This window comes from Punica granatum, chromosome 2 (assembly GCF_007655135.1).
Source record: "Punica granatum isolate Tunisia-2019 chromosome 2, ASM765513v2, whole genome shotgun sequence".
In the NCBI taxonomy this organism is placed as follows: domain Eukaryota; kingdom Viridiplantae; phylum Streptophyta; class Magnoliopsida; order Myrtales; family Lythraceae; genus Punica; species Punica granatum.
This window is the reverse complement of record NC_045128.1, coordinates 7,089,694-7,105,896: the sequence shown is the minus strand read 5'-3', so window position 1 is coordinate 7,105,896 and position 16,203 is coordinate 7,089,694. Positions and strand designations below refer to the sequence as shown.

Here is a 16,203-nt window from a genome sequence, read left to right as displayed (position 1 = left end):
GAACAGCTTAAAGACTCATAGATTCATTGACTCACTACAATAAAAACGGCTTAGGGAGACTTTTTTAGGGCGATCCATAAATAAACGTTGCTAAAAGTTTAATGTGGTGGAGTCTAGGGCGACCCATAAGTAAACGTTGCAAGAAACGTGCTTTAGACAATCCATATAAACGTCAGCCACAATAGTCACGAAAAAATGGGCTTGGGACGACCATATATAAACATCACCTAAAACACGCTTTAAACGATCCATACCATAAAGTTGGGGAAAAAGAGTCAGCAAAAGGTCCTCTGATGCCGATGTTTGTGGAAAAGTTGCAACAAGTTAACCCTTTGCCAACCCATGCCGTAACGTCGTCCCTTCATATTTATGATGACGTTTTTGTGGGTCGTCCAAAACCAATTTTTTTGTCGAGCCTACTATCAACAATATATCAGCTTGTTGAAAGACGATAATTCATTATATGTCGAGCTAGAACTGAACGGTCAGGAATTCGATTCATTTAAGCACGCAATTGATAGATTAATGATGAAATTGCCAATAAGCATTGTCTCTCATTCTCTCCCACTTTGAAAACTCGTCAGAAGAGTGTATATGCTTATACTTGCAGTGTATGCAAAAAGCATATTAAATTTGCAATCAAATGTTTCACATGTTTATATATTGTTTCCATAAATAATTATATGGATAAAAGTTGGATCGATCATCCAAGGTTTACATGGCCGTTTATGACCATCTCCATAGATTTATTGCATTCAAGGTTGAGAACTCTACACTTAATGGGAAGATTTATTGTTCGTGTCGTCGATGCAACAAAGTGTCTATCCATCCATCGGATATTGCATATAATCATATTCTTGACCACAACTTTTTACAAGATAACAAGCATTGGGTTTTCCATGAAGAATCAATTGAGAGGCTGTTCATTCAAACAAGGCAGCCTTCAAGAAGTTCACTAATGACTGAAGCAGTTGCACACGATCAATTGCATGTATGAGAACTCATTACGGATGCCCTTGGAATGAACAATAATACCGAGCTTGAACATGGAGTTGTAGGTGATAACAATCGTGAAATTCAATCTACTAAGACGACTCAAGGTACAACATCTATAACAAAAACTCCATTAAATGACTATGATGTTTTGCTCGACCATTTCATTTACTCCTCCGTTTCTTCCTTATTAAATCACTTCATAAGTGGTCCACAAAATCTTTCACTATTCTACTGGACTAGCTAAATGATTAATATCCAAGCGGAGTAAACCTCCCGACCTCCCATTACCAAGCCAAGAAGATCATCAGAGCTTGGAAAGCTTTCGATGAAAGGTATTCGAACTTTGCCACTAATCTTCGAAATATTCAGTTGGGTTTAGCGAGTGATGGATTCAATCCGTTCAAGACTATGAGCACCAAACATAGTATGTGACCGGTTATTCTCATTCCCTACAACCTAATACCATGGGTTTGCATCAAATCGTCGTCTATCATATTATCAATGGTTACCCATGGCGAGAGATCAAGACCGGGTAATGATTTTGACATGTACTTACAGCTGTTGATTGAGGGGTGAAACAATTACAGGTTGGAGTTGAAGCTTTTGATGCCTCTATGTCTACGAGTTTCACTTTACGAGCTTCCCTCTTTTGGACTAATAACAATTTCTTAGCATATGCTAACCTCTTGGGATGGAGTGCCAAAGGTCGTTCGGCTGCCGACTAAGTAAATTGTGAAGTAATTACTCTTGTGCAAGAACCGAATGATGCGATATCTACTTTTGGTGCTTTGATTATAAATGATTTCCACTTCCATACCATAAGCCAGGATAGGACTCGTAAAGCTCAAAATTGTCATGTGATGGTTCTTGCCGATGGCAAACCATATTACAGATGTTATGCAAGTATGATCGATTTGGACTATTACGGTGATTTTTGTGTAACCATGTTTAGATGTGATTGGGTTGACATTAATTCCTTGAGAGGTTTGTATACAAATCTCATGAGGTTTGTACAAGTATGTGGAGTAGCCATGTTTAGATAAGATTGGATGCAGATCAATTCCTCAAGAGATTTGTATATAAATCTCGCTTAAAAGATTAGAAGCTCGTTTAAAAGATGATATGCAATGGTAACTTTATGTGCTTTTTTTTTTCGGTTGGAGCGCCCATACTTGATTATACTTTCCCTCTCTCACTTTATTTATGTATGTTATAAATTAAACTCAAATTCATTTGTTGTACTATTAGTAGTAGACATTGGTCAAATGAAATCATATATATAGCAAACATATATAGTCTTACGTTGGGTGGGGAAGTAGTTGCCATTGGGTGAGAGGGATTCGTTTCACCAAGTTTAATGTCTGTAAGTTTGTTGCCACCTAGTTGATAATGTGCGAATTGATCAAAGTTTTCAACAGTCACTAATCTAATAGCTTATTGGCAGCTTGTTAACAAGTCTTGGGCGACCCATAAAAACGTCGCCCAAAGTCTTGAGTTCTTTTAAAAAATTTAAAATGCCAGACGAGAAAGTTCCCCCTTTCTCACTGCCGCCCAGCCAAATTTTAAAAGTCAAATTAAAAATGTTCTTTTCTTCATCTGGCTCTCTCACTGTCCCCTCTATCAATTCCTCATAGAGAAATTGACCAGGTGAGGCTCTGCTCCGCTGTGGCTTCCTCCACTATGGTCGAGGCCGAGGAGGAGGAAGCTTCCACTGAGCTGAACACGATCAACAGCTCCGATGGCTTTCTCGTCATCTCCACCGACAAGCTCTTCGTCAAGTACACCAGCGAGAACCTACGCGGCCACGATGTCGGGGCTGTGTAAGCGAACAGGCCTGCTCCCATCAAGCGGCTGATTTACTACTTTGAGATGTACGTGAAGGATGCTAATGTTAAGGGCCAAGTCATGATCGGGTTCGCTAGTGAAAGCTTCAAGATGAGAAGGCAACCCGGGTAAGGCCGCTATGCCTATGCTCAATCTTTTCTTGACGGATTCTATAGGGGACCAAAATTCATTTGAGCAAGCCATGTTCTTGCCATTAATTTGCCTCATTTTCTCAATGAACCAAAATGTCGCATTTGGTGTCTAATTTTGGTCAATGGGTTCCAACCTAATGTTTGAGGGAAACTATCGATTCAGTGTTTATCATTTGAAAATTAAATTTGATCGATTTGTTCGCTTAGAGTTAGAATGAAGTGGATAAAATTGTGAAATCAAAGGCTGCTACCTATGAGAATTATGTAATAACTCACGGGCTTTATTTTCTGCAATACATGAAGAGTTGATTTTGCGAGGTTTGCACAAAGAAAGTCTTGCTAGTGTTTCAGTGCAATAAAATTAGGTCTTGTTTGGTTGATTACAAACGTTGGTGGTGGTAATTGGAGAAAAATTTCATGTTTGTTGAATCCGTCTGCTTGAACACCCTTTCGATTCTCTCTTTTTCCCCTCTCTCTTCCTATGCATTGAATTTTGAGGTTTCACCTTGAATTGTTCCTTTGCTTAATTGATCGAACGTTGTTCTATTGGAGGACAATTTAGAGAAAGCTCTAGCACGTCGAGAAGAACAATTTAGAGAAGAACAAGTAGCTCTACAAAGACAAATGCAAGAGGAGGTTGCGGTTCGAAAGAATGCAGTAGAGGCGAAGTTGCTCAAGCTTATCATACAAGGGGGCATATATAAGGCCATGTTGTATGAGTATGACGAATTTTCAAGTTGTTGGGATTGTTATTGATAATATTTCCGGTGTTATTGATCTTGTGACATTGGCCTAGTTTGGTCGGGAATTGTAACATTAGATTTGGTAATTATGGTGGAATAGTAATCTTTGACACAATTATGTGATGTAATTCTTGAGTTTACATGCATACTTGTATTAATTATTTAGATTTGATTAAAATAAATCTCGAGAGTATCCTAATAGCAAGCCCTTTTTTTTTTTTTCGGTTGAACCTAATAGCAAGCTATTAGCTTGTTCATAGGCTAACAAAAATCATGGCCAGGCACGGTCAACAAGCGATCAGCTTGTTGACGGTGGACTGGCGATGGCTTCTTTTTTTTTTAAGCACATTAACAGGCGGACAGCTTGCTGACAAAAAACCCACCATTTGAGCATCGGGTTGCTCCATTAAGGTGATTCTAGATCAACACAAACATGGGTCGTCCCATGTTGATGTTAGGCAACGCCTACTAAACATCAGCGTAGGTTTCTTGAGGCCGACGTTAGCATAGGTAGTCCATGCCCGGCATTTACCAAACGTCGTCATAGCCAAGTCTAGGGCTACCCATACAAACATCGCCCTAGGTGGTCCTCTGCTAACTAGGGGTTGTGACGACTACTATTATGGGTCGGCATAGATTGGCCTTTGGCGACGCCTATCGTAAACGTCGCGAGACTTTTGGCGACGCTTGTATGGGTCCCCTAAAGTCCCAAAAAATATCGCGATAGGCCCTTTTAATTGTAGTTACTATACTGTATGATACATATAGGCCAAGTAAAAGAAAGAAAAAGGTAAAGTTACATTGTTCCCTAAAATACAATGACTAATAAGGCTCATAATAAATACAATATGATACATGGAAATCCCACAAATCTCTCGGCCATATCCTGTAGTCCCGTAATAAATTTGTACATAATCAGAAGCCGCAGCAGCGAGCACGTGACCCAAAGAAAGTATTCCTTTCAACGCTTAATTCGATATCATTATCAGAATCGTCTGATATCAAACGGTTTAGGCGACACAAGTTAGAGGTTTAGCAGGACCATATTACAGATGGCTTCACTTCAGAACAATCTAGGCTAGACTCAAAATGTACAGACGAGCCATCTTGCCGAGACCTGATCAAGAGATATCGGATTATGTCTGGATATCGACGAACGCACTCGACTCCCATAAAGACTAGAGCTATGATCTACCAATCTACAAAGGCCAAGTTCAGGATAGAATCCCTCAATATTAGTGCCATTCAATTCCGCCCAAGGTCGTGGAGCCCACGCCTTCCCATATCTCACTGAACCCTACTTCATCATTGTCAATGCCCAGCATGCTTGAGTCCCAAAAGCCACTGCCGTTTTCATCTGCCATCAGAGAAATAACAATAACAATGATCAAAAGGGACAGATAAACCAACCATAACTCAATCCTTTCATATGCAACGAGCTTCACTTAAGTTCATCAAAATGTATGTTAGCAATGGCAGAATTCGGTGAAAGCACAGAGACATCCAGAACAACGTTTAGATGAATACAGTTTTCTGCATACTTACAATGATTATATTCGGTCCTTGGCTTCGTGTTTCTAATGAAGCTTTCTGTCCTTCCTCTTGGCTTTGGCTCTGGGCCCTTTCCTAGAATGACGACATGCTTACCGGAATGATGTCCACCTTGCAGCTCAACTGACCACAGTTTGTTAGCGAGTGGAACAAAGACTATAATATTAATAGAGAACAATGGATTGCTGAAGCAATGAAAAACGAGTGGAATAAGTATTAATATCTTTGTAATTGAAACGGAAGGTTTTAATTTGATGATTAGCTGATGCTAATGGTTTGTTCGTAATGTGAGGGCAAGGTTCTGGAGATCTCCGGGGAGAACTCAAAGAATTTGCTTTATGCCTTTACATTCGATATGGCATAAATATGAGAATCAGACTCAGGTTTTGAAGTTTCTCACAGTACTATCAAAGAGGAAGATTGCTAGGAGTTGCTCACCAAACAGATTAATTAAAAATCCAATTACTCCAAAATGGTAGTGCAGGAACATGTAAGCAGTACATATAATTGCATGGCAGAGCCAAAATCTGATTAATAACAAGAGAATAGAAACATTTTTAAAATAAACTTGACACGGTATCGTGCACATATATAGACCAATCATCTGATGCTACTGAATCAGCAGGTAAATTTCTTATACCCGAAACGTCTGTAAATCAAGCCTATATGCTTCATCTTCTTGAGATGCTTATTTACTCTTGAAGGAGACAGGCAAGAGGATTCCCATAACTCACTAAAGGCTTGCCATTTCAGCTGTATAACAAATAAGTATCTACGTATAACTGAGTATCCATATATATCCGGTGTATGACTCATCAATTACTAAAATGAGTTATAGACATATAATCCACAAAGCTTATCTTTTGTAATTATAGCATAATTTTTAGGCCTATAAAAACACCTTCTTCATAAGCTATAAGACGGACAAGTAAGATGTAGAATGCAAACATCTGAAATTAGTGGGCATATCCCGTTATTCTACTATTTAGCACGCAATAAATTCACGCTCATTACTTGCTGATGCAATGCTCTATCAAATTCCACCCAACTCATTACCTTGTTTCCCGCATAGTTGACAGAATAAAGAGCACATCTATAATTTCCTGCCCAACAAACTTCGATAAGGACTAGCACTAAGACCGCCAAATGCCATTTACAAAATCCTAATTAATGAACAAAATGGAGATAGAGGAGGGAAAAAGAACCTTCAACTGATCCAGGAAAAGAAAGCATTTAGGCCCTTCAGTGAGAACTTAAAGTTTCTCAATTGAGAATTTTTAATATTTTGCAATGGTCAAAATGCTCTACTTATTAACACAAACAACTAGCAGCAAGTATGGTCATTATAGTTGAAGACGTCAAGGATTGTCTACAACTTCATCCACTTAAAATAACTTCAAACAACTGACATGACATCCCAGTTTCAGCTTATTTGAATGGGAAATAGCAATGACTTCATATTCCATTATCTGCTAACTGTTTATGCTTGAAGCTTTAATTACATTATTGACAGAACCCCTGTCTAAGAAACTGCAATTTCGGATTAACTCACTTGGTTGTTATGATGACCCACCAGGAAAAAGCGATATAGCACAACAAATAGTGTTAGGACAAAAGCCCACCTTGAAAAGGATTTTTCCGCTTCCTTGACTCCTGCACTTCCTCTTCAACTTGGAAATTTCCACCTTCGTCCAACCTACACGAAACTGCACAATCTTCCTTTTCTTTATCGCTAAGCTTGAACTGCTGGAAGATTACTTTATCAATACTCCGCTTCTCTTTGTTCACTCCATCCTTATCCCCACCCTGCTCGTCTTGGGGCAAAACACGACCTCTTGGTTCCACTAGTGTTGAGAAGGGCCTTGACTTGGTCTGTCAAAAAACAGAACCTCTCATTAAAAAACATGAACTTGCGACTGAACTTGCACTACTCATCGCAGTGAGGAAAAAATGAAAAAATAAAAAATGTAACTCGATCAGATTCCTGACTAGGTAAAACCCGAAAGAGGAGGCCAATAGATCATGCTTTTATTTCCATGATAGCAGATGCAATTGAAATTATTCTACCATATGAATTCTACTACTCCATATCACTCTGCTATATTCTCTAATCCATGGGAAGAGAGGTCTGCTATCATTCTCAGACCCAACAAATCAGTACAACCTGCACAGAGACAGGATTTCGAGATTCGGGAATAAACATATCGTCGAATGGGTTAGCTAGCTCAGTGTGGACTCAAAAAGTATCGAACTTCCCCTAAAGGTTCATCCTTTTTTTGCTTGAACATTCTCAGCAAGCAAACAGAATTATCAGAAGCAAGCACCTGAACCGTCCCAGCAGGCACAGAAGTCTTCGGCAGTTTCCGATTGAGGAACGCCGACAACGAAATCCGTGAGCTGCCACCGGAACCCTTTGCCCTAATTCACGAACCAAAAAACCAACAATTTGTGACCCGAACCAGAAAATTAGCTCAGAAATCGGAAGATGAAGTAGGGTTACTCTTACAGGGCGGAAGATGGAGAGGACTCCGACGACGAGACGATCGATCGCTGCCCGAACGCCCTGAATCTGATCCCCCGATCATCGGATTTCATCTCTGTATTGAGAATCCGAAGCCTTCAGGAACGCTCTGCTTCTTCTCTGCTTCTCTTGCTTCTGTTCATGGCACCATTTCCGCCGCAGCCTTCTGAAATTACCGATGGCGCCATTTTTGAAATTTTTTCACGAAACTCACAATTTTGAAGTTTGGGTTTATTTTCAAAATTACGAAAGTTTTGGGGTTTTTCCCTAAAAATTGAAAGCGTAGATGACGGAAGATGCCGTGGCAGTCCGATTTCCGTTCGTTACGGTTCCCCGAGAAATCACTTCCTGAAACCCGATGATGGTTACGGTTACGGGGTTGGATCACCGGAAGAGTTATTAAATCCGTAGAAGTAGAGGCAATGCTCATTCGATCAATAGATTTTATGGTACATACAAAGAATGTGTTAATGGTACCGTCGATAAAAAAATTTCATGTTTAGACTTGCCGCCGAAGCTTATGACAAAACTGCTCGTATTTACAACCTCGGCATACCGTATCTTCAATTCAACATGGAATGTCCACAAGTACAACAAACCAACTTAAGATAATTATCCTCTCTTTCTCACTCGAGCAATAAAACGGAGTTTCTGTATTTCCTTGCCTTTACAGAAATGCGAAAAGAGAAGTAAATTTTCACACACCAAATAACAAGTGAAAAAGGAAAACAATCGGACTGGTTTTCGTGACTTAACCGCCGCGATCTTCATAGTGCAGGCTGGTAAATAAGTTGAAACATCTCGGAGTTCGGCTTACTCCTTCTATTGGTCTGTAACTTTGAAGTTCTTGATCCTGTTTACTTCGGTGAACTTATCATCATTATCACTATCGTCTGCTGAAGAATCTCAATGGGGAGACACTTCAGAAGCATATACGGTTCAAATGCTTTTAACACTCTTGCGCTGGCGATGCAACACCTGAGTCGTCCTTCAGTAGGTTCGATAAGCTCCTGCAGAACTGATTCGTGAAGGTATATTGTCAGCCGACTAGATTCCCAGACTCGTGATCAGCGTATAAAAGGGAGTTCGATATATTAAAAATCCTCAGATACCTCTTTATACTCGCCTAGCTCCCCTGCAGATTTGGATATTTCTATCACACAGTGCAACGGAGCAACTTCAATCACCTGATATTGTCAAAAGATATCGTGAGATTTAAGTCTCCAATACACGCTTTTAAAAATTTCAGTGATTGCTGGTAGATCTTTTTACCTCTGCCGATAAGCTGAAATACGATCGAGAACACCTGGTCATTTTCAGAGACGGGTGCATCTTCAACTGGAATTTATGCAGAAAGTTGATCGGTAAGAGGATAATAGCTTAAGGAGACCAAGAAATTATATAGTATTTTGCAAGGTTTCACGCACCTTGTTGTTACAACGATCAACCGACAGGTTCACGTCTGCTGCTGCTGTTTGGATCTTCGTCATGGTGTCACCGAGTGTGTTGTCTGAGACGAGCATAACTTTCTCCTTGACTTCGTCCTGCCAGCAGAAATCAAACCCGTGAATAAGTTGAAACTTAAGACGTACTTTGGAATTTCAAACCTCAGTTACTTGCAGAGGACTTGCCTGCTCTTCGAATAGGCCAGACAAGTCGAGGTCGTGGGACATCGCAATCAATTGGAACGCATTGATGAAACTCGACGACTTAGGGATGCTCTGCTCTGCTTCTGCTTCCTGTTCAAAATTGATTTATATTCAGTCATAGTTGGACCGCTTCCTTCTTCATGACTTTCTATTTTATCTATGTAAAGTCCGGATTTTGCTGATATATTTCACCTCGACTGACTCAAAAGCGTCACGAACTTCATCGGCACAGTCTTTCCCGTCACACTCATAGCCGTAAGCAGGCTCATAATCGATCTGAAACCAAGCATCCTCGCCGATCTCCGGAGCTGTTATCCTCTGCAAATCAAGAGCTCACATGTTACTCTGTCTCATAGATTAAGCGTACAAATGAAATCAATATGACACATACCGTTTTAGGATTTGGGTCAAGAATTCTCGATATTATGCGCTTCTGACTCTCTGTGAACCATGTCGGGAATTTGTATTCTGCCTTGTAGATCTGCATTCAGAAATAAAGCAAACAGTTTACTTAGTAATCTGTTTCCTTTACGTGCCATGGAAAGTTACACCTTCAGCTCGACGGATGAACATTAGAAGGTTACCTTCTTGTATAAGTTGATGAGGTTGCGATCATCGAAAGGTAAAGTGCCAGAAAGCATCTCGAACAGGATTACCCCGCAAGACCAGATATCTGCTGCTGCCCCGTCGTATCCTCTGTTGGTCAGTAGCTGTTCATACAAAAGGCCAAATCATCAGTACTTGATTGATAAAACTAAACTTTGTTCTTCGACAAACTAATCTTGTCCGACATAATTACATGATTCATCCCCCCAATAGTTTACAGCTCTATTTTCTCTCCAAACATTTTCCCGAACAACTGAATTGCCGTAACTTCAGTGGTGTTTCAAAAGTTCATACCGAGGAAAGAGTACTACTCTTACCTCAGGTGCAACATAGCATGGGGAGCCACAAGCCGTCGACAGCAGTTCTCCTCGCTGTTAAAATGATTCAACTATTAGACAGATTTCATAGTAAAGATGATTCGGAAACTACAACGAGTGTGTCACAAGCCTGCAAATACCTTCCGCAAAGCACTTAGTCCAAAATCCGAGACCTTGACGTTCCCCTTGTTATCCAAAAGCAAGTTTTCGGGCTGCAAAAGAACCCAAAAACACGAAAAGAAACCGGTTACTATTCGTTTGCTTTTTAACTCCATGAAGAGAATTAGTTAATGAAACCGATCGAAGAAAGTCGGTTGCAACCTACCTTAAGGTCTCTATGATAGACTCCTTTGTTATGGCAATGATCCACTGCATCAACCAATTGCTGGAACAGCTTCCTTGCCTCATATTCGTTCAGTTTCTTCTCATAAGACTGATCATCAAATGAGCTAAGGATTATGACATGTGCAAGAAATTATCAAAAACAGAATTCAAGTTCTCCTTTCTGGGACGACCGAGCCTGAAGTTTTTACCAGCTTGTCCGTCAGCTGCCCTCCCGACACATAGTCCATAACTATGTAAATCTTCGTTTTTGTTCCGATAACCTGCAGCCATATAAATAGGTTCAAACTTAGGAAAACAGTATACGATTAAGCCTTCTTGAGTTCCCGAATTTGTCGGAAGCAGTTGCATATGAGCTTATTAGTTACCTCGTGTATCCGAATGATGTTCGGATGATGCAGAAGCCTCATTGTCTTAATCTCTCGTTGCACCTGAAATGCAGTTCCGTCGTTTTTCACTTCCCAAACATAAAAGAAATCCCAAAGAACAAACTCTGCCACTGCAGAAAAGCATTGTTTTCGTTTTCCGAATTCTTCGCACAAGCTCAGCTCAATGTAAGTTTCCTATTCATTCATTATCGTACTTCCAGAAACAAGGAAAGTTTTCCATGAAACTAGAGCTCAATTGTGGCTGCCCGTCGTCGTTTCCCAGAAGCATGGAAAACTGGAAAAAAATCATCAAGCAAACAGAAAGAAACACACGAAGCTGTGAAAACGAAGATACGGAGTGTGATTCAATTAGTCACCGGACCTGGCTTTTGAGATTGCTCTGCATGACCATGTGCTTATCAATGACCTTAATCGCGACATACTGGTTGTTTGTGCTGTCCACGGCCAGCTTCACCTTAGCAAACGTGCCGCCACCGATCGTCCGAAGGAACTGGTACTTCCCTATGTTGTTGCTTCGGTGCCCCATCGGAAACCTCAAAAGCTAACGACTTGTCCTTCGTTGTTGTTGTCGTTACGGGTGTCCTCGTTGTGGATTACGAGAAGTTTTAGACGCCTTGGAGATGTTCCTTATAATCAGAGCGATTCGAGTCAAGGCCAAAGAAGAAGGGATATAAGAAGACGGAATCCGGGCCGAGGCTCAACTCGTGCAGCTTCTTCGTCGCAGCTGCGGCCATAAGAATGTTACTGCGTGATTGTTCTCTCTCTCTCTCTCCCTCCGATTCCCACCTTTGATATTTCTTCTTCTTCCTCTTGGCCCCTTGAAAGAGAAAAAGAGAGGTTATATCAGTCCAATATTTTTTTTATTATTAATGTTTTTGTTTTGATCATGTGGTCTTCTTTTTTCATGGAAGGTTTGGAAGAAGTCTAACGGTTGTCCCTTGCATGGAATGGAGGATGACCAGTTGGTTTGAAGCCATGACACAGAGTAAGGGACGTGTTTTGAATGGAAGGTGTCTTTCTTGTCATTATTATTGTTTTTTTTTTTCCCTAATTGGGGCCTATGAATGATCGGCGCCATTAATCCCAGTTAATCCATGTAAACACTCTGCAAACCCACGAAACACTTAAATCCGGCACACAGACCATGTGCATGGTATGATTTTAATCTCATGAAGTGTCACAGTGCCTCAAATTTGAATCATCACCAAGAAAGTTGTGTCATATAACCACCGGACCATGTTTATTAATATTCGTTGTTATTATTGTTATCCTTACTGTATTGTTATCTACTATACTTCTGACTATAGGCCTTTATATGTTATTTATCCATGCGTTATTGTAATTGATTATCTTTTTTTCTTTCGGTGGAGATAATTTATCTTTGTCTATGGCATTGATTGATGATGTAAAACGTGGCCAAAAGAAAAGTCAAATCATTCTTCTTCCTAAACCAGCACGCGATTGGCAGCTGCCCAATGGATGACTGCCACACGGAATTGAGCCGGCCCAGATGTCATCGTCCTATGTGACAACATGGGATTGCATGGACAATGGTCATCGGTGATCCGATGAGTCGGTTGTAAAAGTCGGCAGGGCTTTTCCAAGTGGATATAGGATTGCGTTGGTGTCAAATTTAATTAGCCATGTGAGGGGAATTTTCTTTAATTGAGAAAGGGGTCGACATGTAATGGTCTTGCTTGTTTGTGTGAATATCATTTGTATTGAGGATGAAGGCGCTGGAATACAAGATTTGATCCTCCTCGATATTCTTCTATATATATTATATGTTGTACTTTCCATCTTTACTCCTTTGTAATTTTTAATTTTTCCGATGACCTTTATAGGCACAAGTATATATATCTATGCTCTGTGCATGTTATTCAATGAATGAAATTAAGCAATTCCATACCCTAGACTTTTTATGATATCAGAGAAAGGGTGAGGAAGAACCCTAGCTAGAGCGCGTGTAGCCATAGCAGAGTTCAAACCAACTGATTTCTTATCACCATATTATCTGAGCAGTTGAGATAATCCAGGAGTTGGAATTGTAGGTGTAAAATGTTGAGTTATGGAGCCTGAAATACTGTGAATCCGGTTCGAGATCGGCGATCCAACTCCAAATAGTGATGTAATTAGGGTTTGTTCCCTTATAAATAGCAGTTTATATCTCTTGTAATCCTAACTTAAAATAGTGGAATACCTGACTTGACGGTGCCCCCAGACGTAGTCAGAATTTCTGACGAACTGGGTAATCAATTCCGTATGTCACTTTTGTTTTTTCGTTCATATTGTTTTCTACTATCGTATATCAGATGCAACATAAAACTCACAGGAGCAAACTACTCGACATGGTCGAAGGCAATGTTGAATGCCTTGTTAGCCAAGAACAAGGCGGGCTTCATCGATGGGAGCCATCCCGAAGCCAAAGGAGGGCACACCAAGAAGTTGATTTTGGGAGCAATGCAACTCGATGCTAATCAGGTGGATTTTCGATTCTCTGGATCCGAGTTTGCGGCCAAGCGTAGCATATATAACTAATGTACAGGTGATGTGGGAAGACCTAAGCAGAGGTTTTCTCAGGGAAATGCGACCAGGATACAACAGATTAAGGCCGAGTTGAGCAACTTACGCCAGGAGGGTCTCTCTGTGTCAAAGTGCTACACACTGTTGAGGGCACTGTGGGATGAATTGGAGGACTACTTTACTGCCACGGCATGTACGCGTGGTGCTGCATGAGAGTTGGTTAGGGAAAGGGAAGCAAAGACGGTTCATCAGTTCCTATTGGGGCTAAATACATAAACTTTTGGAATAGTGCGACCACAGATACTGACCAATGATCCACTTCCCTCGCTAACAAAGCTGTATCAGATGATTTCACCGGAGGAAAGCCATCATGACGCAGCGTACAACGCGAGTAACAGTCAAAAACCCGTTGATTCGCGCACAAATACCGGAACTACAACCTTCTATAATTCTACGAATACCAATAAATAGGCATCAAACTCGAATTAATCCGAGATTGGACAAAGCACGAAGGCTCTTAATTGTATTGATAATGAAAAGACGACTCTCCTTGCCCTAGGGCTTACAGAAAACTTAAATAGGGTTTAAAAAAACCTAAATTACATAAAAAGAACTGAACTTTTCAAAAAGTGCAGAACACCCTAATTAACATAAATTACCTATTTGAGGCCTAAACGATGGAATTTGCCTTAAATATCGAAAAATTACGGCGAAGCGTGAGTTTTGCTCCGGAGGCCATTTCCTTCGAAATAGGGTCGTCAGAACCTATTTTTTTCCAGGTACCGACTTGTCATGTCTTCTGCCGCATCACATCAGGTGGCAACGCAAGGACGCGGAGGAGCAATGGACGCAGTTGCTTTCGCTGCAAGTAATGGAGGAGGCAAAGATGTGAAGTCGACCTGTAGTTATTGCGGTAAAACAAGTCACCAAAAATGAGTGAGTTGCAGTACCTGCGACAAGATAGGCCACTAAAGGTTGGATTGCTATTAGATAATTGGCTATCCGGTTAATTGGAAACAGCACAAGAGGACAGGTTTTGAGCGAAAATGGGCTGGTTATGATCATTAGGTAAATCAAATCAGTCGAGTTTAAAAAAGCAGATGCAACAACCATTTGGAGGAAGACAGCAATAGGTTGTTTTATCTGCCGAAGATGTAGAGGTGGGTGAATCATCAGAAGGGAAAGCAGCTACCCTGACACATGAGCAGGTCCAACAACTGCTCTCGCTGCTTAATCCAATCGAGGATACCTCCAACTTTGCTAGTATGAGTTCTTCTTTCCATAGGAACAACGCGAGATGGATTCTAGACATTGTCGCTACTGTGCATATGACAGGAAATTCGAAGTGGCTGATTGATCCGGTTCTGATTAATTGACCTTATCCAATATGGGCAATGGATGGCCGATGTGTGCATGCTGAATAGATGGGTTGTGTTGAAATAGGACCGGGTCTATCTCTGAAAAATGTTCTCTACGTGCCAAATTGTGCTTGTAATCTAATTTTAGTTGCGTTTGACGAAGGATATAAATTGTGGATTAATTTTCTCACAAAATCGTTATTTGATACATGACTTAACCGAGAGGAAGCTGATTGAAGTGACTGAATTACAAGGGGGCTTATATCAACTTGATGGTGTGGCTCACGAGTGTGCATTTGGAGCTAGAGAAATGAAAACTGTGAGAAATGACGTAAACGTTTATGGCACCCGTCATTGAAACATCTATCTCTTATTTCCAGTTTTCGATTTCGTAGCAATGAAACAAATTATGTGACGTTTGTTTGCGAGCTAAGCAGACTCAACTTTCATTCCTTTTAAGTATGAATAAAGCGGATCGTCCTTTTGAGTTAATTCATATATTGCGGCTAATCTGGTTTTTCATGAAAGAACCAAACATATAGAAATAGATTGTCACTTTATTCGGGAGCATTTATTAGCCAAACACATTGTCACAGAGCTTAAGGGAAACCAGGATACCTCTATCAAACCATCAAAAGAATCAAAAGCTACTACATAGAGCATAATGAAAGCGGATGCCGATCAGGGAAGCAAGAAGGAAGCTCATCCACATCATCTTTGCATCTTGGACCTTCACAAGAACCCACGGGGCCTGAGTGGAACATCATCAACACGGATGCATCCTAGAACATCAACAGATCATGCCTATCAGGAGTCCTACAACATCTGAATAGCCCCCATCATTCTCATGGTTCCAGATCTCTCGTGAAGACAAACCACTTCAATCAGAAGCTTGAGCAGCACTCCTTGCTTTATCGATTGCGGCAGAAAGAGGATTGACCAAAATTTGGCTTCGATGTGATGCCCTGCTACTGATAGATGCCATTTTGCACCTGCACTGCCCACCGTGGGAGATTATGAGCATTGTATCGGATATTAGATCTACTCTTAATCGCTTTTCCAATTGGATATGTTCTTGGATACCAAGTTCGGATAATACCCTAGCTCATGATCTAGGCCATCTTGGTTTAAGTTCAAATTTTGCCTCTTTATGTATTTTCTAGGGGTACCCCAACCCTTGTACTTTTGTAGACGCTGTTTCTAATTAATAATATTCATTATTCAGCAAAAAA

General features: G+C 40.6%; 2 protein-coding genes across 2 annotated transcripts; both read right to left on the bottom strand.

The window, feature by feature from the left end:
* Window positions 1–4,524: 4,524 nt before the first annotated feature.
* On the bottom strand, window positions 4,525–8,014 carry LOC116196363. The gene is made up of 5 exons (XM_031526041.1): window positions 7,773–8,014; window positions 7,591–7,684; window positions 6,889–7,138; window positions 5,261–5,389; window positions 4,525–5,072 (listed from the first exon to the last, which is right to left on the bottom strand). Exons 1-5 carry the CDS (start codon window positions 7,859–7,861, stop codon window positions 4,951–4,953), a joined length of 684 nt encoding a protein of 227 aa, XP_031381901.1. The 5' UTR covers window positions 7,862–8,014; the 3' UTR covers window positions 4,525–4,950.
* A 256-nt stretch (window positions 8,015–8,270) lies between these two features.
* On the bottom strand, window positions 8,271–11,993 carry LOC116196362 (CBL-interacting serine/threonine-protein kinase 21-like). Its single transcript, XM_031526040.1, has 14 exons — window positions 11,452–11,993; window positions 11,070–11,132; window positions 10,893–10,964; window positions 10,685–10,792; window positions 10,500–10,571; window positions 10,360–10,413; window positions 10,021–10,146; window positions 9,828–9,917; window positions 9,629–9,754; window positions 9,419–9,526; window positions 9,215–9,331; window positions 9,060–9,125; window positions 8,900–8,974; window positions 8,271–8,805 (listed from the first exon to the last, which is right to left on the bottom strand). The coding sequence occupies exons 1-14, from the start codon at window positions 11,614–11,616 to the stop codon at window positions 8,737–8,739; spliced, it is 1,311 nt and encodes a 436-aa protein (XP_031381900.1). The 5' UTR covers window positions 11,617–11,993; the 3' UTR covers window positions 8,271–8,736.
* Window positions 11,994–16,203: the final 4,210 nt, after the last annotated feature.

Excerpts from the sequence above, each read along its gene's own strand:
- LOC116196363 (XM_031526041.1), bottom strand. The coding sequence starts at position 7,861 with ATGAAATCCGATGATCGGGGGATCAGATTCAGGGCGTTCGGGCAGCGA. Across the intron at positions 5,390-6,888 it reads GCGGAAAAATCCTTTTCAAG|TTGAGCTGCAAGGTGGACAT; the intron begins GTGGGCTTTTGT and ends AACTGTGGTCAG. Across the intron at positions 5,073-5,260 it reads AAGGACCGAATATAATCATT|ATGAAAACGGCAGTGGCTTT; the intron begins GTAAGTATGCAG and ends CTCTGATGGCAG.
- LOC116196362 (XM_031526040.1), bottom strand. The coding sequence starts at position 11,616 with ATGGGGCACCGAAGCAACAACATAGGGAAGTACCAGTTCCTTCGGACG. Across the intron at positions 9,126-9,214 it reads TTGATCGTTGTAACAACAAG|TTGAAGATGCACCCGTCTCT; the intron begins GTGCGTGAAACC and ends CATAAATTCCAG. Across the intron at positions 8,975-9,059 it reads ATTTCAGCTTATCGGCAGAG|GTGATTGAAGTTGCTCCGTT; the intron begins GTAAAAAGATCT and ends TGACAATATCAG.